Below are 26,354 nucleotides of genomic sequence, written 5' to 3' on the forward strand. Positions count from 1 at the left end.
ACAGGCAAGGCAGAGATTGATGACTGTAATGTGAGATTAAATGTAAGACATTATCATAGTATTGGTAATGTGTCCCACAATGTCCCTCATAAGCATCCTTGCTGTCCTGCATTCATTTTTTGATATCTGGTCACCCTAGGTACACCCTGGACCGGTCACCAGTAAAACACAGGGCAACACAGAGACGCACAACACAAACAACCATGAACACACACTTACACCTAAGGTGAATTTAGAGAGACCAATAAATCTAACAGTCGTGTTTTTGGAATGGGGGAGGAAATGTGTGCCACTGTGGAACCCTTTTTTCATAAGAAAAATTGTAACAAAAACTTTCAATTAAAAACTTTCCATAAAGCAAAATTTTCTAAAGAAACTATGTGTAGAGAAGGATATTAAATCACCGGCTGTCAATGCACCCAATTGACCCATGGTTGGTACAAAATGGTCCATTCTGTGCAAGTCAGGCACAAAACAACCAGAACCTCAAAGGTACGAAATGCCAAACAGGTGAATGACCAGGAACCCCTATTGCCATTCATCCAATGAAAAATTAAAAACATGTTTGGAGAACAATTTTAATTTCCACTGAGTTGAGGACAAACACGATGAGTAAGACTTCCTGTCCTCACCATCAAACTCCAAAGTAGAAAAACAGGAGTAATCATTGTGTTGGTTCTGTGTACCTGGACCTTCCTGAAGATGAGTCGATCCCAGATACTGTCTGTTCTCACAATGCCTTTTATGATCTCTGCATGCTTCCTCCTGTAGGCCAACTCAAGCAGCCAGCGCTTCACAGAGGTGTTGGCCTGCCCAAAGATCTGTACACACACACACACACACACACACGGAAGCAGTCAGTGAAAACATGGCGAACCTCATCATTCCTAGTTTGCTTTAATCAAGCACTCTTAGCTAAAACATAAGAAAGTGGCAGATCTAAAACACTCATCAATCTACCTGCAGATGTTTCGGTGGCTCACTCACTTTATCATACATTCTGTTGACAAGTCTCGGTACGACTGGGAACACTGTAGGCTTCAGTGCGATCAGATCATCCAACAACTGACGAACATCTCCCTGGAAAAAGCCAATTCTGGCTCCCTGCACTAACATGACCCCCTGTTAGACGAAGACGGCACAGAAAACAATAACAGTATGTACCTGCAGATGAGACCAGGCGGTGATTAAAAGGTGAACAGCAAGAACATACCTGGACTACTCTTTCAAACATATGAGCCAAGGGAAGGTAGGAAATATGGACATCACTGGAATTTAGTGGACAGGAAATCTACAGCACATGACCAGGACCCAGAGACACAGCGCCACATAGACAGAGAGAAGGAAGGAGGTAGAGACATCAGGGTTAATGCTTGTACCTCCACCAACCTCTCAGCATGTGGGACAGACAGAAAACACAATATGGCATCTTCTGAAGTTGCCCAGGTGTATGACTGGGGAGAAGAGCAAGCAACTCATATAAACCCCTCACTCTGCATGTTAAACTGCATCAGCACAGCGTTGCAGCAAAGCAACATTATCCAACATGCTAGACACTAAATATAACATTAAAATGAAAACGTTTTTTTCTCCACATTTCCCCCCCCGTCTGGTGCCTTCTCTGTGTGACAGAGGGACCATCGTATGTTTGTTTTGGGTGTGGTTCTTCTGTTGCAGGTGCCAGCTGCCTCCATGCTGCTGACAAACAAAACATAAATCTGATCATCAATTCAAATTTGATTTGTTAAAAACATAACGTTACACTCTCTGTTTTGCTGGGGGTTTTTCTGCTTATTATTTGTTGTGTGTCCACATCTGCCAGATGAAATCAGAGAAAACCTCAAATGCTTTTGAAAAAATGACCTAGGTCCAGCATCATGCTGCATTCCAGTTACTGCAGAAGGTAGAACTGGGAATAAAATATATACCCAGGTGTTGGGACCCAGCCATGGATTTCAACATTAAACTCCGGTACAAACTTTTCTGGAACTTTCAAAATAAATTGCATTAACCTACTTCCGGAACAACTTAGGAATTGGGGGTAGCAGCGGACGTCCCATGATGCCACTGGCTATATAAAAGCACCCCCCTTTCTAATGGTCCGATCTCCCACGACTCCACTGAGAGACTGGCCAGAGAGGAACAGGCGCTAATGTCTCTTTGCTGGCAAAAAGACATAAACTCTTCAAACTGGATCCAAGGGTGTCATACGATCATCGATCATATGCACTAAGTTAAGTACTGATGAATTACTGTTGAAAGAATCCGGTATTCATTCATAAAAAGGGGTAAATTAAGGTATAAGCATTGCTTATTTTCTCTCTGAGGCCTGCAGAAGCAAACTGTCCCAGAGAAGTCCCCAGTAGAGACGCTGTCTCTACAAGCCGAGTGAAGCGGTTTTCCCTGCCTGAGAGAAGGACAACAGGAGCCACATCACCGTGGTTACAGCAACGTGCAGTTTGGCCGGCCGACAGAACAGCCGCCACTTCCCACAGCTAAGGAGGTTAGCTGTAGCTAACCGTTTAAAGACTGTGGACTGTGTTAGAGTGGCTTAGTTTATCAGGGAGGGAGCCTTCTTCCCTCCCTGTTGGTTGGAGTAAGGGGGAGTCAGGTTTAGCCTAAACCGGCTCAGTTATGGTTGAGGTGCAAACACACCCTCCATTTCTGCTACCTGTGTGACCCCTTTTCTTTTCCAATGGTTATAATTAGTCTGACAGAGGGAGGTATCCCAATCCTTGTGGTTTTTAGTATAACAATGACCATCAGTGGGACCCTTTGTGGGGTGCCTTGAGACGACATTGTTGTAAATAAGCGCCGTTTAACTAAATAATCTGAACTGAAACTATCTGTGTAGTTATGCTGCTATATGCTTAGGCTGCTGGAGGAAATAATGACCACTTTCACCCTCTTCGCTACATTTTCACACTACTCTCCAATTTTGCATTATTTGCTGTTATTTCAGTTTTTAACCTTATGTTCTCTCTCTTTTCTCTTCCTAGAAGCTACACCTGGCCTGACTCTGTGTTTACCGGTGACACCTTCATGGAAGGGGGCATCGTCCAAGCTTCTGCTTCAACAACTTAATGCTCACCTTCTACTGATGATACACTTGGCCGTGTCTTTCAGTGTTTAACCCTGTCTCTCTCCTACTGACTGAGGTTTTACTGTAACTAATTATATGTGCTCTCTTTCAGACTCTAACCGTGAAAACTGGCTCAGAGTTTATCTATTCTTTCTTTCTAGGTGAAATGACTAAAGGAGCTACAACCATTAACGTTTACTTTTCCTTCCCATAGAAAGGACTCCTGGATCAGTGCTTCTGTATTCTTTTTGTGTCTCTGCTCTGTTCTCTCAAACCCCCAGTCGGTCGTGGCAGATGGCCGCTCACACTGAGCCTGGTTCTGCTGGAGGTTTCTTCCTGTTAAAAGGGAGTTTTTCCTCTCCGCTGTAGCTACATGCATGCTCAGTATGAGGGATTGCTGCAAAGTCAACGCCAGTGACTGTCCACTGTCTCTACATGCTCATCCGGGAGGAGTGAATGCTGCAACTCACTGACTGGATGCAATCTGCTGGGTTTCCTTAGATAGAAAAACTTTTTATCCAATTTGAATAAAAAGCTAACTCTGACTGCACTGTTCAATTGTTAGGATTAATTGGAATGTATGTACCTGTCTTTTGTGAAGTGCTTTGAGACAACATGTGTTGTGAATTGGCGCTATATAAATAAAACTGAATTGAACTGAATTGAAATTGAATTGGACGTTTCTTCAAACTTCATTGCCTTGGACAACGTTCCTCACCATCATTTATGAGGTTAAGTGTTTGGGCAGAATAATATAGAAGTGATTTAGATTGAAATGATCTAAACGTTTTCCATTTTATGAAGTTTGGTTTTGTGTTCTTTGTTTGTGTGTTTTTAAAGTTAAGACAAACTTTACTTGAAGGGTGATTTTAAACACAGAAGATCGACCATAACGCGCCGTCCGCGCTTATGCATTTTAACCCTTTTATTGACGGTATTTTTAAAGATGTGTGTTTGATTCTGGTGCTAAGCTATCAGCCTCCTTTGTTAGCTTCAACGGCTAACAGGTAAGGACAGTGCTTGCTGCCAAATAATATTTACCCAGAAAGGTTTAGTTTTCAATCCAGTAAATAATGTGTCCCTAACATCATTTCACTAAATTTGATAACTAAGTAAACACCATTAAGCCCCATTTCTCCAGAAAGATTTGGCTCTTTTCCAAAATACGTCCTTAAATGCTTTACTATTCCCTTAATATTTCTTTAAATATTGTTTTAATAAATAACGGCAGCTAATGAGACCCTGTTGAGAATTAGTCATCCAGAAGGTTGGTTTTATTCAGCAGATCATTCTTAAAACATTATTTTATTAAAATAATATTTTGTCTGATCTTGCATTGTGAATGGTTGTCTAAGTTAGTTCCAAGACTAACTTAGCTTCATTTCCAGATTCTTCAAGATAATCCTTGGTTCTCAAACAAACATTGCATGGTAATGTTGCATCACTCTTTTGGTCATGGTCCTCAATCATCTTTAATCAACTTGTTTATATTGTACATAGCCCCTTAGTCTTTGTTATTCTTTAATTCTGCTTGGTAGTTTAGTTGGATTGTTTTAGCATAGAAATATGCTTGACTTTGAGTTGACTTATTTTTGTTAATAAATTCTTGTATTTTAAGAAATTGTGTGAATTCATTCCATATATGTGCAGAGTTTATGCTGTTCAATAATGTCAGAGCTCGTCTCACACCTTTCTATTTTGTCCTAATACCATCACCTTACTGGGCTGGTATTCACAGGACAACCCTTAACAGACCGAAATATTATTTGATAAAATATTAAAATATTAATATTAAATAATATTCTCAGATTCATAATCACAACACCAGGTTACCTGGGCTCATGCTGCAAATTGACAAACCAAGGGGTTTTGCCACTGTGGCAAGCATTTACATTCAGCCCAATTCTACTTTGATGTCCCTAAATAAAATCCAGTGCAACCATTTGCTTACAGAAGTCATCTAATTAGTGAACAGTCCACCTGTGTGTAATTTAACCTCACTTATGAATCCAGGCTTCGGAGGTTTGTTAAAGAACAATAGAGACCAAACAGCAACATGAAGACCATAGGAACACAGCAGACAGGTCAGGGAGAAAGTTGTGGAGAAGTTAGAAACCTGGTTAGCTTAGAAAACAAATTCCCACGCTCTGAGGTCAATGGAAATTCTGGAGGAGCTCCACAACTCAGGTGAAAATATCTGTTCACAGGACAACTATTAGTTATCCCTGCAACAAATTTAGATTTTACAGAAAGGTGAGAAAAAAAAGCTATTCAGTGGAAATAATAAAAAGGTCAAGTTTACAGTTTGCCACAAGTCAACTCAATCTCAACCAAAATTAAACTCTTGGGCCTGCATGCAAGGTATGCAGAAAACACTGCACATCAACCTAAACCCACCATTCACACTGGGAAACATGGTGGAAACAGTATCATGCTGTGGGATGCCTGACGGGACGATAATTGAAGGTAAATACAGGGCAACCCTGGAATAAAAACTGTTAGGGCAGCGAGACTTGAGACTGGGATGGTTTAGATCAAAGCAAACTTATATATTAGAATGGTCCAGTCAAAGTCCAGGCCTAAAGCCAATTGAGAACCTGTAACGATTTGCTCTCTATCCAATTTCATTGAGCTTGGACTTTTAATTTTTGGATTTTAAAGCTTGGATTTTTTTAAATAAAAAAGACATGTATCCCTTTATTTCCACTTCACAGTTATGCACTATTAGGTGTTGCTCTATCACATAAAATGCATTCAAGTCTAAGGTTGGAACTACAAAAGCTCTGAATCACACGTTACAACCTTCAGATCAACAGCATTACTGCACATTTTATATGCAGCCATATTGGAATTTGATGTCACTATTGGGACCTTACCTTAAGGGGGGATTTCCTGATGCATAAAAACTGAAGATTCAGACTCCTGAGTACAGAGCAACTCACCTCAGTCAGTTTGATGAAGGATGAGCAGTTGGACACAATATTCCTATGTGTTAACATCGCTCCTTTTGGGTTCCCTGAAAATACACAAACACAAAGTAAGCTCAAAATTTAGGTCATGATGGAAACCATTTTCTGTGTAATTCAGTGAGCATGTGGTACCTGTGGTTCCACTGGTGAAACAGATGACTGCCATGTCATCAGGCTGAGGGGGCTGATAGTGATCAAACAGAATAGATTGATGTCACAGCTTTTTCATTTGTTCATGTTAGACAAACATGGGTGGTGTTTACTTACAACTGGCTGCTCATAGTTGGCCTGTCCAATAGCCTGGGCAACAGAAAGGTAAACAAAGTCTTAAGGGGAGGATGCCTATGAACAGCAACTTTAAACATAAGGATGGCAGCTGCTGTGAATGTAAAAAAGAAGATGGTAACAGAGTGGAAAAACTGAAATCTGACTCTTAAACAAGAAATAGTATGAAACAATAGAAAAGTTTAATAGAAATAAAACTGACAGAAGGAGGCTGATTTAAAGAGTAGAAACAATTCAGCAAAGAGAAAACATGTCAAACAAGCAAAGTCTTAGGATCCATTAAACAGAAGAGATTAAAAAGTTCAGGCTAACATGTGCCTCCAGACCTCCATCTCCTGCAGGCTCAGGATGTTGACTCCAGCCTGCTGGCCCCGCTCCACCAGGCTGGCACTGGGGGTCTCCATCAAAATGATGGTCTTCACTGAGTGTTTCATGTCTTTAACACAGTTCAGCACCAGACTAGCTTTATGAGAAACATCACACACTATGGTTGAGATGGAAGCTGCAGAAACACAATAAGAACTCTGACCCAACGGCAGTCAAAATCCTGTAACTTGTAACAGTGTGCACACCCTTTGAGCTTTTTCCACATCTTTTAGCATCACAAGGACAAACTTCAGTATATTTTATTGGGATTTTATGTTATTCACCAACACAAAGTAGTACATACTTGTGATGTGGAAAGAAAGTTACACGGTTTTCAAATGTTTGACAAACAGAAATCTGAAAAGTGGGATGAGCATTTATATTCAGCCCCCTTTGATCACTATGTTGTAGAGCCATGTTTCAATGCAAGTCTTTTAGGGTATGTCTATCAGCTTCGCACTTCTAGATACTAAAAGTTTAAACATCCTTCTTTGCTAAATAGATCACGCTCAGTCAGACTGAATGAAGAGCATCTGTGCTTTCCTGTTCCTGCTGATTAAAGGTATGCCCGCATCATGATGTTGCTCCCGACATGTTTCACCATGGGGATGATGGTTTGTAGTGATTTGCACTTTTAGGCCCTGATCTTCAAAAATCCTGAATAGGGGTCTCTAAATTGCTTGTACAAAAAAAAAATTGCACATGCAATAAGTGGGTGTGTGGCTCGCGATCTTCAAAGACTGCGTGGCAAATGGATAACAGGTGCAAAAGAGGTGCAGACTGCCTTATTTAAATAAATAAATTGTGTGTGCTACTAGCAGATTGCTACTGCCCTCAGAGGAACATGAGGACAATCAAATAAAAGCTGTGTTGCTTGAAACATGCGGGGGTTGTTGCGCTGCATTATTATAAATGATTCAGTTGCTGATTTTTTCCTTCTGTTCCGTTCTGCTCCTGCTTTTCTGGACTCTAACAGTTTGTTAACCTTTCTCATCGCTATTCACAGCAGCAGGTTTGCCATCCCAGCCACAGCCCTGACAAGATGTTTTCCCCTCTCTGTTCATTACGCCTCTTAGTGTGTAAATGCGCCCGCAGAAGGCCGACTTTAAAATTTTTCTGTGAGCAGATGCTTTATGTTTGTGGTCCCGAAGAAACCAGTGAGGCAAAGACTGCATTCTGCTTTGCCTTTAATCAGTATGATGGATTACAGGCTATTGCACAGGAGGGCAGAGCTGTGTGCCATCAGTGCGAACAAGGGGCAGCTGGTCTAGGCTGACAACACACAGCTGACAACTATGTTGCTCGAAGTAACCTTGGCAGCTTAGAAATTGGCCAGTCAACATAAATAATAAAAAAGACAAACATTTCTGTCAAAGAATTTATTAGAGGTTTATCTCCCTTGAACTTTTTATTGTTTTTGTTTTCTTTTTATTCTGAGAGTATGTTTTAAGAGTTCAGAGTTTATCAGAATCATCCACAATTTTTAAGCCTGAACGTAATATTAGCAACATAAAAATAGTTTCTTTCGTTTTGCCAATATTTTAACGACACACAACGTGTTTGATTGTTTCAATTGTTTTTTTTTTTGGTAACACAAAATCATTTTTCACTGTAGAATCCCTCCCCTGGCATATGTTCACATTCAAATCACATAATCGAACTGATCCAGCTCTAATTGCTCTGCAATGAAACAATGTTACGGTCAATAATACACTGCGTTTTGTTTAGCAACAAGTAGGGATAGGTACCGAATTTGGTACTTTTATAAGTACTGACCAAATTCCACTGGTACTAGCGAGTACCTATTCAAGTAAAATCCAATGGTGCTATGTTTCGGTACTTAAACACATCATTGTGACACTGAGGGAGTGGAAGAGTGGGTGATTTTTCATGCCAGACATGAACACATCATTGTAACAACGCTGCTGCTACAGTCAACAAAGCTAGCATGGCGGACAGAAGGCGCTCAAAATTAAGGTCCACTTTTTAAAATGGGTTGCATATTACGCTCGTTACAATACTTGTCAAGCGAATTGCAAGGCCAGTGGTGGGAATATTTCTAATCTGAGGAAGCACTTGGTTAAGCACAAGATTTTTCTCATCAGCCTCAGATCTATGACTACAACTCCAGCAGCGATAGCACACCTGCATCTGTTAGCGACTTGTCGTTTGCAGCCAGCAACATGGGAGAAGAAATGTTTGAAACAACTGAGATGTTACAATATAAACAACTGGATGTTGTTTTGATACATTCATTAAAGTTTAGATATTGAGAAATACATATGTTAAATTGAAAAATCTTTAGATTTTATTTTTAAATGAATTAACATTTATTACCACATAAACACACACAAAAGTACCAAAAACTGGTATTGTTGAGTACCGGTATTGATTCCCAGGTACCGGGCATCGGTACCATATTGGTTTAAATGTGAAAAGGTGTCCATCCCTAGCAACATGGTTAAAGCATACAGTCTTTCCCACCAAATGGAGTACGCTGCCCTAAAATGAGGATGTTTCAACTGCAAATGAAGGATTGAATCTGCCTTACAATGTCTTTTTTCATTCCTATGAATTATATTATTAATTAATAGGAAAAGTATGGAAAACTAATCTGATTAATTGATTAGTCTCAGACCAAATAATAGCTACAACTCTTTTGAATATTTAATCTTTAGTTTTCCTCATCCAAATTGCAAAGCACTAAAACCACTTCTGTTTGTTCTTTTGTACTGTCTATCAGGCCCTTATTCTCAAGTTTTAGATCAGTTCTCAGACTTCTTATCTGATATAGTGTTAAATACAGATAAGGTCATTATATTGGGGGATAGCCTAAATATAGCCTTTAATGCTATCTTAGACTCAATTGGCTTTGCTAAAAACATTGGCAAACGTACCCACCTTTGTTTTTATTCTCTGGACCTTCTACTGACATATACTCATGTGGACAAATTGTTGGTACCCCTCGGTTAATGAATTAAAAACCCACAATGGTCTCAGAAATAACTTGAATCTGACAAAGGTAATAATGAATAAAAATTCTATGAAAATGAACAAATGAAAGTCAGACATTGCTTTTCAAACATGCTTCAACAGGATTATTAAAAAAAATAAACTCATGAAACAGGCCTGGACAAAAATGACAGTACCCCTGAAAATAATGTGACCAAAGGGACAGGTTAAATTAACGGGAGCAGACGGGAGCGGGAGCTAACCAATAGAAGGGAAAACAAACTGGAATCAATTGTCCTTGGAAATGTAAAACGGAGACTTTGTTATAAACTTTAAGAAAAAAAAAAACTTGGAGCGACGCCGCCATTGTGTAGTTTTTTTCCTATACTATAATGCGAGTCAAACGAACTACACGACCCACAAGCCAACAGTGCTTCTGATCGATGTTTTCCACCTGCGTTCAGAATGGAGGGAGCAAATGCAGGTGAAGTGAACGTGGTAAAATTGAATTTGCAACGTAAAGTCAGAAGTAAGGACTTATCTATTAAACTCATAGAGCTGACAGGAAAGCGCAAATATTACCGAACTTCAGGAGAGTTGAATGTAGCGGTGTTAACACGCAGTCTGCTGCTTGTAAAACGTGTTTAGTCGTATTCAAGTTCACCAGTGATTAAGGGACACTTGTAAGACAGATTCTGGACTAAATCAACCCTGCATCTCTTCATTCATCAAACCAAAAGTACCAACATGTGTCAAGTCTCATCTGACCAACAAAATTGCTGCATGTGCTCTAAAGATTTAAGAGCCTTTGCCACAGTAGAGGGGAAAGGTACGGAGCCCGCGAGGGGACATGGGGGATTTTTATTTTTTTTGCGTTCGGTAGTTTGGAACAGCAGCACAGATGACAAACTGCTCATAAAACAAACAACGCTTATATGTCATTGATATGGTTTATTTATCATATGCAGGTTAACATGCAGTCAACAATGCGATTAAATGCTTAGGATAAGAAGAACCGTTCAAATCACAATAAAAACAAACACTAATGGCGTGCAAAAAAAAAGTCACATCATGCAGCAGCAATAAGCAAATAAAGTGTCACAGATGTGGTTTCGTGCAGCATTATTGTCCAGAGTTCAGTAGTTTTGACAACTTGTGGATAAAAACTTCTTTCTTTTAGTCTGATTGAAGTTCATTTTATTTATTTCAAAATAAAACTCAATATATCTCAAAATGGGTGTAGTGTTTGTTCCATTTTTGCAGTTATCTGGTTTGGAAACTATCCCACAAAGTATTGCGAGATAACGCAAAGGCTATTGCGTGGGAACGCCAAAAATATAGTGAGCGAACGCAAAAGTGTGGGGAGCAAAAGAGAAACAATTCTCCCATGTCCCCTCACGGGCTCCGTATAGAAAGGCTTCATCAAAGGAAGATATTAAATATGTTGTGAAATAGAAAAAAAATTAATGTACCATTAAATGTACAATTTATTTAATACATCATTAAATATTAAGTGTACCACTAATTATGTCATGTGGTCTTTAAAATTATACTTAATTATTCAGTGGCACATTTAATTGCATAATAGTCCATTTCATGATATAATGGTACATTTATTGTTTCTAATGATGTATTGAATAAATAAATGGTACCTTTAATTTAACGGCACATTTAATGTTACATTTCTTTCATGTTACATTTACTTCACTTATGGGACATTCACAACATTTATTTATTTTATGATGATTTTATTGTATTAATTTTGTCCAGTTTGACCCTCCATTCTTCATGCCTGTATAGGAGGTCATGTCAGAATTTAAATCAGGTGTTCTGGAGCAGACATACATCTAAAACCTGCAGGGAAGGGGTCCCTGAGGACCAGGGCTGTGAACCATTGAGGTACAGTTTCCAAATTTTGAAGGTAATGCCTTTTTGCCATTTTGTTCACCAAGTACAGTTCTCTTGCTAAGTGCATTTGTCTTTTGTTTCAGCAACTTGAAACATAAAAGTAATGTCATTGTTCAAAGGAAACAATCACTTAATAAATGAGTAAAATACAACTATGTACATTTTATTTATTCAAGGCGTGGTCCGTTTCCTTGTTTGATATTTTATTATTTCTTCATTATTATTCTTTTTACTTTAACTGGCCTGTAGTACAGCTAAAAATAGGCACCTAACTGGTCCTTCAAAGAAATTGCCAAAAGACTAAATGAAGAAAACAAAAATGGGAGTGGCACAGGAGTGGGAGTTGTTCTAAATGGGAGTGGGAGTCAATTTACCAGGAGTGGGACGGGACAGGATTTTTTTCGTTATGCTGGTCTGGGATTGGGATGGGACAAGACATTTTTCTGTGGGAGCGGGATGGGACAGGAGAGAAAATCCACTCCCGTGTCACCCTCTAGTGTGTACCACACTCAACATGGACTAGAGGAAGCGAAGGAAAGAGTTGTCTCAGGAGATTAGAAATATATTTATAGACAAGCATGTTAAAAAATGAAAATTAAAAAGAGAGATCATATTTCTCCTATTTTAGCTTCCCTTCATTGGCTCCCTGTTAAATCCAGAATAGAATTTCAAATTCTCCTCCTCATATATAAAGCCCTTAATGATCTAGCTCCATCATACATCAGAGATCTGATTGTTCCATATGTTCCTAACAGGGCACTTCGTTCTCAGACTGCAGGTTTACTGGTGGTTCCTAAAGTCTCTAGAAGTAGAATGGGAGGCAGATCCTTTAGTTGTCAGGCTCCTCTCCTGTGGAACCAGCTCCCAGTTTTAGTCCATGAGGCAGACACCCTGTCTACTTTTAAGGCTAGGTTTAAAACTTTCCTTTTTGATAAAGCTTATAGTTAGAGTGGCTTAGTTTATCATGAGCTATCTCTGTAGTTATGCTGCTATAGGCTTAAGCTGCTGGAGGACATAATGACTACTCTCCAATTTTGCTTTGTTTGCTGTTATTTCAGCTTTTAACTCTATGTTCTCTCTCTGTTTTTTTCTCTTTCTAGAAGCTACTTCTGACCTGGCTCTTTGTTTAGCTGTGACACCTTCCATGAGCATTAAGTTGCTGCCATCAACTTAATGCTCATGTACAGATGATACACTTGGCCCTGTCTCTCAGTGTTAACCCTGTCTATCTCCTAGACATAGCTACTGGATGAGCTTCTACTGTGACTAACTGTATGTGCTCTCTTTCATACTCTAGACTTAAAAACTGACTCGGAGTTCGTCTGCTTAACTGTTTTTCTCTCCTAGGTGAAGCCTCTAAAGGAGCTACTACCATTAATGTTTTACTTTTCTTTCCTATAGAAAGTACTACTGGATCAGTGTTTCTGTGTTCTTTTTTTTTTTGTCTCTGCTTCGTTTTCTCAAACCCCCAGTTGGTCGTGGCAAATGGCCGCTCACACTGAGCCTGGTTCTGCTGGATGTTTCTTCCTGTTAAAAGGGAGTTTTCCTCTCCACTGTCGCTACATGCATGCTCAGTATGAGGGATTGCTGCAAAGTCAACGCCAGTGACTGTCCACTGTCTCTACATGCTCATCCAGGAGGAGGGAATGCTGTAAGTCTCTGACTCGATACAATCTGCTGGGTTTCCTCAGAAAGAAAAACCTTCTAACCAATTTGAATAATAAACTGAATCTAACTGCACTGTTTGATGGCCAGGATTAATTGAAATGTATGTACCTGACTTCAAATCTGTATGATTTGATTGAATTGACTTTGTAAAGAGCCTTGAGACGACATGTGTTCTGAATTGGTGCTATATAAATACAACTAAATTGAACTGAATTGAATTAACATCGCAGTACAGCTGTGCATGATGTGCAGTTACAGTAAGGCTGTCCGCACTTCGCCATGATCAGGTTTATGCTTTAGCAGCAGATGACCTCACTGACAGCGATGTTGCTCTGGAATGATCCAGAAGCATGGAAAAAGTGTTGCAAGGAGTTTTATCATAGGAAATATGTCATAGCTCCTGTTTGTCGTTAGCTCCAAATCAAACCTTAGATAATCCTAGATAGAATCCTCTATTCTCATCTATTTTTTTATTTTTGACAGTCTAAATCTGTTGACACATGTACAGAAGATTCCCAGCACCCACAATCTGTTTCAGGTTTGATGAATTGCATTGTGGGTGGGGCAAGGGATTACATTGCACATCCTCCTACGATAAATTTGTGCGTTGGGGTCATTATTATACGTTTTGCATATTCATGAAGGCAGACACGCTAAAAGGTTTGCGCTCCTGCTGTTATGCTGAATTTACACACACAATCCGATTACCAACTGGTTTGTAGATCAGCTTTGCGGATGGAAACAGGTTTGCGTGTGGTTTTGTACAAGCAAACCTTTTGAAGATCAGGGCCTTAGGTGTAATGTTTTGAAGGTAGGGGAAGAGCCCCTTAACCTACACATTTGCTGCATCTGCTATAAATTTGATGTCTTTATTTATTTATTTTTTCAATAATAGTTTTCTTCTTGCCACTCTTCTAAAAAGGCCAGACTTGAGTGTCAGAATGATGATGGTCTTGTCAGTTTCTCCCACCTAAGCTGGAGAGCTCCTGCAGAGTTACCATGGGCCTCTTGCCTACTTCTCTGAATAATGCTCTCCTTACCTACTTTGTGTTGGTCTTACAAAAACCATGTTGGTGTTTGTGGTTGTAGCTCAACAAAATATGAATAGGCTGAAAACTGAGAACTGTTGTTGGGTTTACCTTTGTCTATGATGTAGAAAATGGCCTCTGTTCCCAGTGTGTCATAAAAAGGGATGGATACGAGAGAGTAGGTGTAACATGCCAGCTCAGTGATGGTCCACTACACACAAACAAGCATTATGGAGCCAGAACATAAGAACACAATATATTTACCGTTAGTGATTGGAACAAGCTAAAAATTGAAGACTTTTTTTTTTTTTACAAGTTTGTACCTCTGGTCTGTTCTGAGAGAAAATACCAATGTGGGGGTTGGTGGTTTTTGAGTGTCCTTTGTGAAGAAATGCAGAACCCAGATTTTCTGCTCGATTCATTACCTACCACACACACACACAGAACCAGTTAATGCACCACAGATAAGCCGATGAACCGAGTTTCAGGCGAGGCAAAGGAGCATATCAACAGTCAGAAGGTAATGATTTATTAGGTCAAACAATAACAGGCACCTCGTTGTAAGACATCCACTCATACGGCTGTTTTGGTTTCCTGAAGCCCAAACAGGGACCGTTATCTGGGGGACGAAACAGCAGCAGCAGTGAAGGGTCAAAAAGACAGGAAGAGAAACATTGGCAGTTTCATTCATACTTCTCCCCTTCCTTCTTTTGCTGATGCAAAATATCTATTTCTACACCAACACGTAAAGACTGAAATAATGAGGATGTTGATGTAAGTACTGAAGGTCTGCTGATCTTAACAAACTGCTAAATGGAAAACTGCAGCTAAGCAGAAGGTGCTATGGTTTAGAGTGTTCACAATGGCTTTTATGGTCTCATTCAATCGGAGTACAGATGTTAATACTCCATATTATAGCTTCCACTCTTCATCCCATTTCCCTTTTGACTTACTGGAGACTCTTGCACCTCTGACGAAAGACTCGTACATAGTTCTGGCATCTTCATAGATGTGAGTAAGGTAACTCTCTCCTTTCAGAAGCACTGAACTATGCACATAGTCACTGCCCTGAAAAACACAATATATGTTATGAAAACTCATAAAAGTGTTCATTTTCACAGCAGTCTGTAGTCATTTAACTGTAGTTTATATTTATAAAATACTTTATGTTTTGGAAAAACTGGTAGACTGAGTAGAATTTGGAAACACAAACATTTTACTTATTCAGACACTGAAAAAGCTAAGGGCATACCTTTTTTTTATACAATTGTCACTTTTCCCTTGGACTTTAACTCACCGGAGCCTCAATCGACTGCATATGGAGGTCGCAGACTGGAGGGAGGGCTTTGGGTCGTGTAGCCAGGTAGTAGGTGGTGGCAGCAGCCACTGCTCCTATGCTGACCAACATGGGGGTGGAGATGTTCCTGATGTACTGGCTGACATCTTCCAGATCTAAGAACTTAATTTCCTCTTGGAAGTCCTGGCTCAGCATGGTGCTGCTGCTAAGGTGGGCCCAGTATCAGCTGAAACTGTAAATACAGAGGTGTGTTTGGGCCTGAGGACAGGTCACGTGTGTTGGATGAACGATCTGTTGAGAAATGCTGGTCAGGAGGAGACCTAGACAGAGCAAGATAAGAACCTTCCATGTTCACGCAGGTAGAATATATACTTGAGAGGCATACTGTGTCTGCTATGAAAGTGATGTTCAACACAATACTTCTATTACACACAGCAGGAAGCATAACGTCACGTTATCAACAAGGTTCGGCAGTTTAGCTTTTAGCCCACTGCTGCAAGTGTGGCTTTCTAGTTTTCCTGTTACAATAGCCAAGGAAGAACATCTTCTCCTTGTAGGATTGTTAAATGTGGACCATCATGATTGAGAGATAAAAATTAATATAAATAAAAGTATTTTCCATATATCTGGCAATACTTAGCTAGCCCTTCTTATACTGCTATGGTAAAAACAAACTACACCTGCTTTCAATTCACATTAGTACGCCATCAAAAGGATATTTTTACACAGTAGAATACAAACATTTGTTTGGGGGTGGATTTGCTGGGACATTCACTCCTGGGAAAAATGACAGCTGTCTTAAGGTTTCCAACTTTTGATTAATCTTTCACACTGCAGAATGATTGGAAATTATTTTATAACCACTCTGATGTATGGTCGGCACCTGATCATCTCCTGATGTTGTTTTCTAACACACATGTATGCTCCAGAGCAGCAAACTAGGGTAAGGTACAGTGACTTTATTAATAACCCTTAGGTAGATTTGTATGGTGGCAGACGGGTGCAAACGTGCAACAAACAGCGAAAATGCACTCCAATCACATGAAGGATGCAAACTTCTTAACTCGTGAATTATACAAATGCTGCAAAAGCAAAAATGCTGCAATCACAAAAAATAGACAGAAGCAAAAGCAAAAATGCTGCAAATACGAAAACAACAGCAAAATCAACAGCAAGTTTTATGAAAGCTGCAAACTCGCGCCACAAAACGAAAGCGCACCAGACCACTAGAGCGACCCTCAACTTCTATCGGATCCCCGTGTTCCTTCATGTCTTTTTTAAACAAGTGGTAGTAATATGCTGTTCTCTGGTATTTTACAATATTAGAGAACAGCAGCATATTTACGTTGGTAATATTAATGATCGACTCCCTCTAGTCGAGAAGCTGAGGCGGTGACGTTCCAAAAACTGCCCCTGTTTTTACATTCCCAGATGCATGCTGGGACGAAAAATGAGCTCGGAGAAATCCATAGGGGAAAAAATTACAACAGCAATATTTTAGGAGAGAAAATATATGAATGTTTCAGAAATTAAAGAAACAAATTATCTAAAAAATATATTTTTAAGTAAAAATCTGTTTTGCAAATATATCTGAGGGAATAAATAAATAAAAAAATCAAAGGACTAGGGAAATAATACGTGTACCTCTGTCACAAATTCAAGAAAAAGCAGAGACAAAATAAGAATAAGGGTACAGAATAAATTATAACAACTAAAGATTGAACTGGAAATATCAATTTATGTCTAATATTTTGATCAGTTATTGAATAAATCTCTTTTATTTATTTATTTAAAATAGGACAATCCATTTTACATGAGCACAAGTTGTAAATATGCTAGATCAAGCCATTTAGTTGCTTTTAATGGTCCATTAATTAATCATTTGTTAAACTATTTAGTGGGCGAAGAATTCATTTATTAAGCTATTTATTTATTTCTCCTGAATTTATTCTCAATTATGGCATCACTGGTCCTACATACTCTTAATACATCAAACAACATGTAGAAGATTTAAATATGTTTAGGTAATGCTAAATAATAAAAACAAATACCACATCAATACAGCATGAGCTACGCTTATCTGCATTAATGGAAATATTACAGAAGACGTGTGTAGATAATCAAAGGCTTTGGAAAAAGGCAGCTGTCAGTCTTTCTAATCCTACGGTCATTTGAATCTGCAGGGAAAAGAAACATTTCAACACTTTTAGACATAATAACTGTTGGGGATTAAAACTGACCAATATTTAGGTTCACATGCCAGACTGCTGAAAAACCTAAACATCTTATCCTTTTCTGATCAGCCAAAGCAGCAGGTCAAGTCTTTGGTTTAGACGTTTTTACTGACTGAAGATGTTAGCCATTCTCAGTTCCAGTGAGGTGTCAAAGAAGTAAGTCAGAGGAAGAACAGAGACGCAAGAAGCGATTTAAAAGAAAACTGTATCTTTAAGAGCATGTGGAAACATGTCGGCAATTCTTTCAGGCTGTATGATACTTAAAGTAGATAACAGGAAGGCGGAACATATTACAGCAAAGTTGCCAGTTTATCCTATGAAGCTTTCAGCCTCTGTCTGCCATGGAGCATATTGGATTAGGAAATGTTGGAAGCATTTTGGGAAATGTCAGGGCTAAGGTAAGGATATATCATGTTCTCAGGAATTCTCATGAAGCTGCTGTTTTAGCAATTCTAGCAACTCCACTAACCCCTAATATAAGGTGCTAATCTCAATAACTTCATTATCATTTTTGTGTTCACTTCACAAGAATAAAACCCAGGTTTACAGCAGCTGCACCCCCCCCCCCCCCCAAGGCTAGAAAATGATATGTGGAACACTGTGTTGTTAAAACATCTTGTATTATAATTCTTAAAGAGAAAATGAAAATTGGCTAAAAGCTGTACCAGCAGGTCAAAGCTTTACAAAGAAGATCATAAATATGCCACAAAGTTCTGATCGGTACATCTCTAATTTTTTAATAATTACAGAATCATTTTTGGTAAACAAGTGAGTGTATGTGGCTTTTAATATGGCTCCGATGCATTTGCAAATTCAGTTTAGCAATGGTGCAAACAGAGTCCTAATGTTAGGGAAGAAACCTAGGGCAGCTTATTTTACTGCCGTATAACTGAAAAACAAAACAAGTGAATGCAGGATTTAACAGCAGTGCTTTGGCTTGAGGAAAACATATCCCTTTAAGCTCTTTAGTTCATCCTCCTCCAAGGAGTTGTGTATTTGGTTTCACTTGGTTCTCTGTCAGCAAGAACACACACAAAGTTCTGAGACCATTGTTACTAAAAATGATGGAGGGGTGTATACTATAAACGTTTTGACCCTTAAAATGTGGAATGGTTGGTCGGCAGGCTTTTAAAAGTAAAAGAACAACTAAACTGCTTTCAGAGTTTACAAAAAAAAAAAACCTGAACAATAAAACGTAAACTGGAAAAAAAGTGCATACAGAAAGAAGAACCGGTAAAATACCAGTCTACATCTACTTACCACAAGTACAATTCAGGTCTATTTCTACCATGTGTAACTGGCACTAACCTGGAACGCAAAGCAGTGGCAGTTTACTGGTTATTTTCTGCTGATCATCTACGGACAGCGACCCTGGCAACGCTGCTGCTGCACAACCACGAGGAGAAGTGCTTGTACACTATTGACACTAAAAACCCACAGAGACCTGTTAAAAGACGAGTAGTCAGAGGTAGCCTTCCAATCACACATCAGACTGACATCAGGAAGCCCTCTGATAGGCTGATGGCTCCAAGACATTCAGTCTGATTGTTTAGATTTGGCCTTGGAGACAGTCAATGAGCAAGATAGGAAGAGAGTCTAGGGAATAACAAGTTTTACTATTTTAATACTTTTATATAAGCCTATAAAATACACTGTTTATGTGCTTTGTGTTCCTGTTTCGTGTTTATACCTCTGCTCATTTCAAACAGAACAGTTGGAGTGAATGGAAGCATGTTGTTCCTAACAGCATGTGTTAAAAATGAGATCAAGGAGCAGCTCAGTGGTCTCACCTCTGCCACAGTGACCTATGACCCCTGCATGGTCAGCTGAGATGATTACATGAGCCGAGATAAAAGATGATCAAAGAGAAAATTGCAGAGGACGTTGAAACTTGTGTAATAAAAAAATATACAATTTAATTCCATTCATTTCTGTAATTTCTTAAAACTTGAAACTAGCCCTTTAGTCTTCCCTGACCTGACTCATATCCAATAAAGACTAATGAGAATTAAATGCCTTAAAAACAGAAGAAAAGCTACAAATCATCTGAACTGGCAGGCATGAAGTTTTAATTATCAAAACCGGAGCAGATCTCTTTGCAGATAAAAGCTAAATGTATAATGATAATTTGTGAAAAGGGCCCCATTACAGCTCTGGAACATGATGTAAAAACTATCACTGGTGGATTTTATAGATTTCCATTAAGCAGTCAGCTGATGGGAGTGAGAGTAAGAGATAAAAAAATAGAACAAAAGACATCATTTAACCAACTTATGCAAGGCTGAATCATCAAGTAGGTGAAAGGTGAAATGGACTGAACCCCCAAACCCCTTGTGAATTAAGATGGATCGTAGCAATTCTACTCCTTTATTTTCTTAAGCACAAGCAGAAATGCCTCAATTGCAGCGCTGGTGGTGTGGGGGTTGAGCGCGCGACCATGTGCAGAGGCTGTACTCCTCGATGTGGCTGTCCCGGGTTCAAGTCCCGGACATAGCGACCTTCCCCTGATAATGATTCAAGACGTTATCAGGAGAAATGTTTATGTTTTAAGGTAATGGACTGTTCTTCAAGTGCAATAAGTGCATTGTTTTTTTTTTTCAAACACAATGAATTGTCATTTTAAAAAAAACTGTGATCTCAATATTGACTAAAAACAACAAATAATGATAGTTTTTTTTCCATAATTGAGCAGCCGTATATGAATGTAGTAGACTGGGGCATCCTCAAAGCAGGACGACACTAAACATCGAGCCACTGCTGTGATGGAATGGTTTAGATCATACCCATGTGTTAGAATGACCCCAACCAGACCAGGATTCAAAAAAGGATGCTAGACAGTGTCCAAACTACCGCACCCTGTTGGCCGTCTTCCCTATAAAATCTTCATGAATTTCCAAAACATTCCCACAACCTGCATGTATTTGCACCAGCTGTTAAGAGTCCAATTGTTGTTTTAACTTGTTAAAGCGTGTTTGTGGTTGAAACTTGCTAATATATTTCTCCTCCCTGTGTCCAAGCATTGCTCTTACAGAGCACGGAGCTCATTTTCTAGTGATTCTCTCGGTCATTCTCTCACTTTACACACTCTGGCTGAGCATGTTAGTTTAGCATGTAGCTTAGCATGTAGCATGTAGCAGTCAGTCAGTGTCCGTCAGTGAAATATGTCCCCCGTCACTTCCGTCAATTCACTTCCGACTCACACACATTCACACTCCCACTGGCCAGTTGATGTTACATTTTTATATTTATACAGCTGTTTATTCAAAAAGGAGCCAGCGGCTTTTAAATTTGTCTTATGGAAAAATTAGAGGGCTATCGAAACTCAAGACTCCCTCTCGGTGGTGGCTTTCCTGCTCTTTACGAGAGCAAACAGGAACCATCGAAACCTAAACCGAGGATGGGCATTTATCTCTGCGTGTTTTACTCACAAGGAAGTAAGCAGCTTTAAGGGCTTTTAAGAAGCCCAAGGAGCTATCGAAACCCAATACTTCCCCCTTGGCGGCGCTTTCGAATTTCGTTAAGCGGAACTCAGGACCCGTTCAAACCTTAGCCAAGTATTAGCGTGCCTCATTCAGGGAGGTAGCTTTTATATTGTGTGCGAGGGAAACCAATCTTCACTTGCATACAATAAAGGAACTCAAAACCTACAACCTTAGACTTTAACTGTCTTTTAGAAGACTGTACCTTTCTTCCCGGGCTGTCACCGTTAAAATCGCACAGCCTATTAACACGTCTTATCACTTATTAATACGTACGCAACAATTATTCTGAACCATTTCTCTGCCTCCAAGAATTACAAAAACAGCTCACTCAGAACTAACAATTCAGCCCGAGTGTTTTTACAGGAAAAACACTAAAGATTTTTAATAGGTATCTCCTTACCTGTTGCAGCTGCAGCTGTGATGTGTTGTCCTTCTGTGGCAACCCTATGCTATCCAAAAGTGGTTTCTGCTTCCGGGGCACGGGTGGGAACACCAATTTGTCCAAAGCTACCGCACCCTGTTGGCGGTCAGACGCCTTGGAGCTCCACCGGTCCTTGGACCCCGGAAACAGTCACCACTCTATCTAAAGACTCTTAAAGGAATGACTCTCAACCAGTTTCTAACTTTTAGCTCTTTTTAATCTAAATTAAGGCAGAGGAATGATTACAGAGATCAGCACTGAGGCTCCCGTCTCGGACCGTCGCCGTCTGTTAGAGGATGAGGAAGAGCCTCGATAGAAGGTCACATACAGTTTTTATATCTGGCACTCCGATGCAATGGATGTTCCCTACCTCAGTGATTATCAGTAGACTATGTGTCACCATTGTGGTGTCTATCTGTTAGATTGTGTAGTAGCGGGTGTCCATCCTTAATCTAAGTGTGCTGTAGCTTTCTAATCAACCCAGTTATACCAGCTGCTCCACTATCAAACCCAGTGCCCCAGCTTCAGGTCATTTATGACAACCCTTGGGCCATTTATCCTTGTATTGTATGTATATGAGCATTCTTATCCTCTTGTAACAAAAGGGAAACATTAGAACTTATATTTTATTTCACTATAGTATCTATGGGAAAAACAGCTATGAGCATATTAATTAAGGTTATTCCTAACAACACCTCATTCTGGCCATACATGTTGCTCCTTTGCATCAACACTCACTGCAATATTTACAGTACACCGTATTTCCATTTATTGTGGTCTTTATCCTGTGTGACTTTTATGAAACATAAGCATGAGTTCCCATAATCAAATAAAAATAAGAGAGTCTCCTGCTGGTACTTAGTATTCATTGGACTCACATAACCACACTGTTATGGTGAACTACAAGTAAATTATAGATAACTGGACAGTAAAATATGTTGATTGCTGTAAATTAAAGTTCTTAAAGAGAAACTGGAATCAGGTTAAAATCAGAGTCAGTCCATGAAACTGCTGAGTGCATTTCTACATGTGCTAGTGAATGTTTCAGTATAAAGGGTGCATTCAAAGTTCTAGAAAAACCAAAAACAAATATATTGTTCAAGGGTAAAAATTTGAGAAAATAAGGAAACATCTTACCCACTAAAAACCTTTCATAGTTGCTTTAGTAGCTTTATCACCTTACCTGTGACCTCTCAGGAACTAGCCATGTAAGTAGGGACCCAGCTGGCATTTGACTGACATTAAACGTTTAAATGTTGTTGAAATAATGTCAGTTTAAGAAAGAACATTGATTCAATCACAGTTGAATTGGTGTTGTTAACTCACCATGGATACAGCATTGAAATATCAACAGTTTTTGAGTTGCATGTCTAATCAACAGTACTTTTAAAAACGTTGCTGAAATATGTCAGTTGAAAAAAGACATAGTTCCAACATCCAGACAACGTTAACTAACCGTTGAAAACGTGTTGATACATGGATAATGATGCAATGTTAAAAGCTCAACTCTGAATCTGATGTTTGAATTGAGTCACGATAAAGCCCTATCTTCATCTACCGGTTAGGTTTTTTTTCTTCTGGCGTACTTTGGGGACACGCGCATATCTATGAGACCAACGTCTGGTTGCCATATTTGATCAAACGCGATTGGTGGATGGTGTGTCCGTCACTAGTGTGGCGACAACAACCGCTAGCGCATGCGTAAAGTGGTTGCGTCGCAGTGTTGCCAGGTGTACGATAATTATCGTATTTGTACGATAATTCTGCTCTCTGTACGATGTACGATCAATATTCCTAAAAAAGGGACAAATGTACAATAATTTGACCATTCCGTGAATGTGTGGTTCTAATCAGCTGTCATCAGCCTATCGCCAAAGTCTGTCGGAGTTTTTTTGTGAACCCTGAAGGCATCCGGACACAGACGCTGGAAATTCCAGCCAATCGTGCGTTTCTAAATGTGACCAACGAGTGACGTAATGCGTTGGCCTCAGAACAACGGCCATGATTGGCTGAATAGTCCGCTGCGCCCGCCCATGATTGAGGTAAAGAAAAAAGAAAAGAGGAAGAAGCAGAGCTGAAAATTGTCACTGCTACGTTGAAATTAGGCTGATACGCTCATTTTTTTTTTTTTTAATGAGCGAATCGACCCTTGACTGACGTCTGGGCTCCCTCTCCGTGTCGGTTTTATGTCGGCTATTGCGCATGCGCTGAGTCTGTTCCCGCTTCCTTTGACCCTATGGCCACCAAGCTTTCTAAAAAGCTTCGAAGGGTGGGTATTAACTATGGAAGCAAATCGTTACCATATTTCAAATTAAAACTTTTTAATTTTGTTGCCCTGCGATGGACTGGCGACGTGTCCAGGGTGTACCCCGCCTCCCGCCCATAGACTGCTGGAGATAGGCACCAGCTCCCCCGCGACCCACTATGGAATAAGCGGTAGAAAATGACTGACTGACTGACTTTTTAATTTTAAGAATGTGGCTGCATTATTTGACCCATAAATAAAATTAGTAATCAATAATCCTATTTACATTTGCATTTTCTTCTTCATGACTGCACATTTTGTGCCATAATCAAAAGAAAACAAAGCAGACATTGCTTTTTCGTTTTCGTGGTCTGCCCGCAAAGTACTGCCCCGAACTCGAAAACGAAAAAGCATTCCGAGCTGCGGCGCAGCAGAGTGACGTCACAGCCGCTCTTCCTCAGCTCCCTGCTGACCGAGCTACCCATCTTGTTCGGTAGGGGGCGCTGTGCACGTCTGCATTGCATTACATTGCAAACGTGCCGAGAAATTGATTGAATTGCAGCAGGGCTGAGCTCAATTTGTGGCAGTGGCAGGCAGAACTGGTAGTTCCGCCACAGCCTGCCACCGAAGCTGCCACAGCCTGCCGCTACAACGAAACAGTTGCCTTCAGTGGCGTGCACAGACATATTGGGGGGGTAGGTGCTCAAGTGGAAAAAAAAAGGGCACCTTGTGCGGCACATGGAGGTGTCGGTTGCCTTTGTAGTGTGAGAATTATTACAGGCACAACATGAACATAATTTATATTTATTACTAAGCACCCCCAAAACAAACTGTCCTGTGGGATGTAGGGAAATGACCAACCAGGAAAAAAAACTCAAAACAAGAATGCATTTTACTAAATTCTTATGATTAATAAGGCAACAAAATGATCATAGACTGATTTAAAGTTAGATTACTGATTCACAACCTGAACTTCCTGAGTCAAATTTGAAACTTACGTTATCCTTCATTTTTTTTTCTTTTTATACAATGAGCACAACGTGTTTGTCTCGACTATATCATTCTGTACTTTCATCACAAAATGTCTTCTGCACCAAATAACCTTATGTTGTAGCAAAGCAGGTTACACTGCCAAATTTACCAGGTAGGTCACACTAAATCTTCAGTAACCAGTGACCATTCTACAGCGTAAATCAACATAAACCCAGAAAATGAGTTATAAAATCTTTATAGTCAAAATGAAACCGACATCAGAGAATATGATCATAAGAAGAATCATCTATACTTCTGCATGTAGCCAGTGTGATTTATGAAAGAAATTATTCTTAGAGAATAAAAATTGAGATTACAAGTCCTGAGAACTGATGTCTGCTATTTAGAAAATAAAATATTCTGATCACATCATCATTTTTACATGTACAGAAGTAGAAAATACAACTTAGCCTACATGCCCCACATTTACTGAACTTTATTAAAGGTATTTTAGTAGTGTATGAATTGTAATGTTAACCAGCTCATTTGGCCGTATAATTTCAAAACGTGGGGCAGTGGTATTATAGGCCTTTAAATTCTGAAATTTTACCTTGTGCCCCACACTATACACTGTAAAAAAAAAAAAAAAAAAAAAATGATTTCAGGAGGGCACTTTTTTCTCCAAAGGATAAAAGGGCAGGTACTCTAGCACCACCTAGCGTCTATCTGTGCACGTCCCTGGTTACCTTGTAACAATGCAAACAATTGGCCTCTAAACATTTGTGCATAAACTAAACCCCATCTTTATGTCTCAAATAGCAGGCTTAGTAACCTCAACGAGAGGATTCTTCTAAGTTTATTTTGAAAACAGTAATCGCCTCATCTTGCGGCATGTGGTGTGAAAGACGGAAATGAAAGATCCACCAAACGCTATTTGTCACCTATAGATCAACACATCATGGTTAGTTTCACATTGGTTTCCTATTTTCCGGCATTGTCAAGCTAAAATATATCCTCCCTAAAACCAGCAGCTTAAGAGTGTCTTAAGCAGAGAAGTTGGCGGAAAGTCAGAGAGAAAGGAGTGATATTCTCCGTACAATGAACTGTGAGCACATAAACGTGTAAAACAATCATTAAGATAGAGAGATAAACTTGTATCATCCCCGTAGGGGTAAATTAAATAGTTTCAGCAGGACAGGTTAAAGACGCACCTCTAGTAACATAATAAGGAAAAATAAATTGATAACGAATAAATGAGAAACAATAAATAAAAAGTGAAAACATATACAAACACTATACTACAGAAAAATTTAATTTACAGACTGTAAAGAAATGTCAAAAATTAACATTTAGAAAAATAGAAAAAGTAACTGACATATATATATATATATACACACACGCGCAGTTGGTAGCACTGTTGCCTTGCAGCAGGAAGGTCGTTGGTT

At 39.5% G+C, this 26,354-nt stretch overlaps 1 protein-coding gene across 9 annotated transcripts in view; it reads right to left on the reverse strand.

Annotated features, from left to right (window-relative positions):
• LOC124860806 (long-chain-fatty-acid--CoA ligase 1-like) overlaps window positions 1-23,308 on the reverse strand; it is a 28,235-nt gene extending 4,927 nt beyond the window's left edge. The window contains exons 1-14 of one of the 9 annotated variants that reach the window (XM_047354385.1): window positions 22,876-22,935; window positions 19,098-19,233; window positions 15,556-15,787; window positions 15,212-15,326; window positions 14,813-14,877; window positions 14,582-14,683; window positions 14,370-14,469; window positions 6,663-6,838; window positions 6,319-6,351; window positions 6,184-6,235; window positions 6,025-6,098; window positions 1,214-1,291; window positions 961-1,122; window positions 687-821 (exon numbers count right to left, since the gene is read on the reverse strand). In XM_047354385.1, the coding sequence (XP_047210341.1) occupies window positions 687-821; window positions 961-1,122; window positions 1,214-1,291; window positions 6,025-6,098; window positions 6,184-6,235; window positions 6,319-6,351; window positions 6,663-6,838; window positions 14,370-14,469; window positions 14,582-14,683; window positions 14,813-14,877; window positions 15,212-15,326; window positions 15,556-15,750 (1,287 nt within the window). In that variant the 5' untranslated portion in view covers window positions 15,751-15,787; window positions 19,098-19,233; window positions 22,876-22,935. The other 8 variants (XM_047354378.1, XM_047354387.1, XM_047354384.1 and 5 more) reach the window with 8 other exon arrangements.
• Window positions 23,309-26,354: the final 3,046 nt, after the last annotated feature.

This window comes from Girardinichthys multiradiatus, chromosome 23 (assembly GCF_021462225.1).
Source record: "Girardinichthys multiradiatus isolate DD_20200921_A chromosome 23, DD_fGirMul_XY1, whole genome shotgun sequence".
In the NCBI taxonomy this organism is placed as follows: domain Eukaryota; kingdom Metazoa; phylum Chordata; class Actinopteri; order Cyprinodontiformes; family Goodeidae; genus Girardinichthys; species Girardinichthys multiradiatus.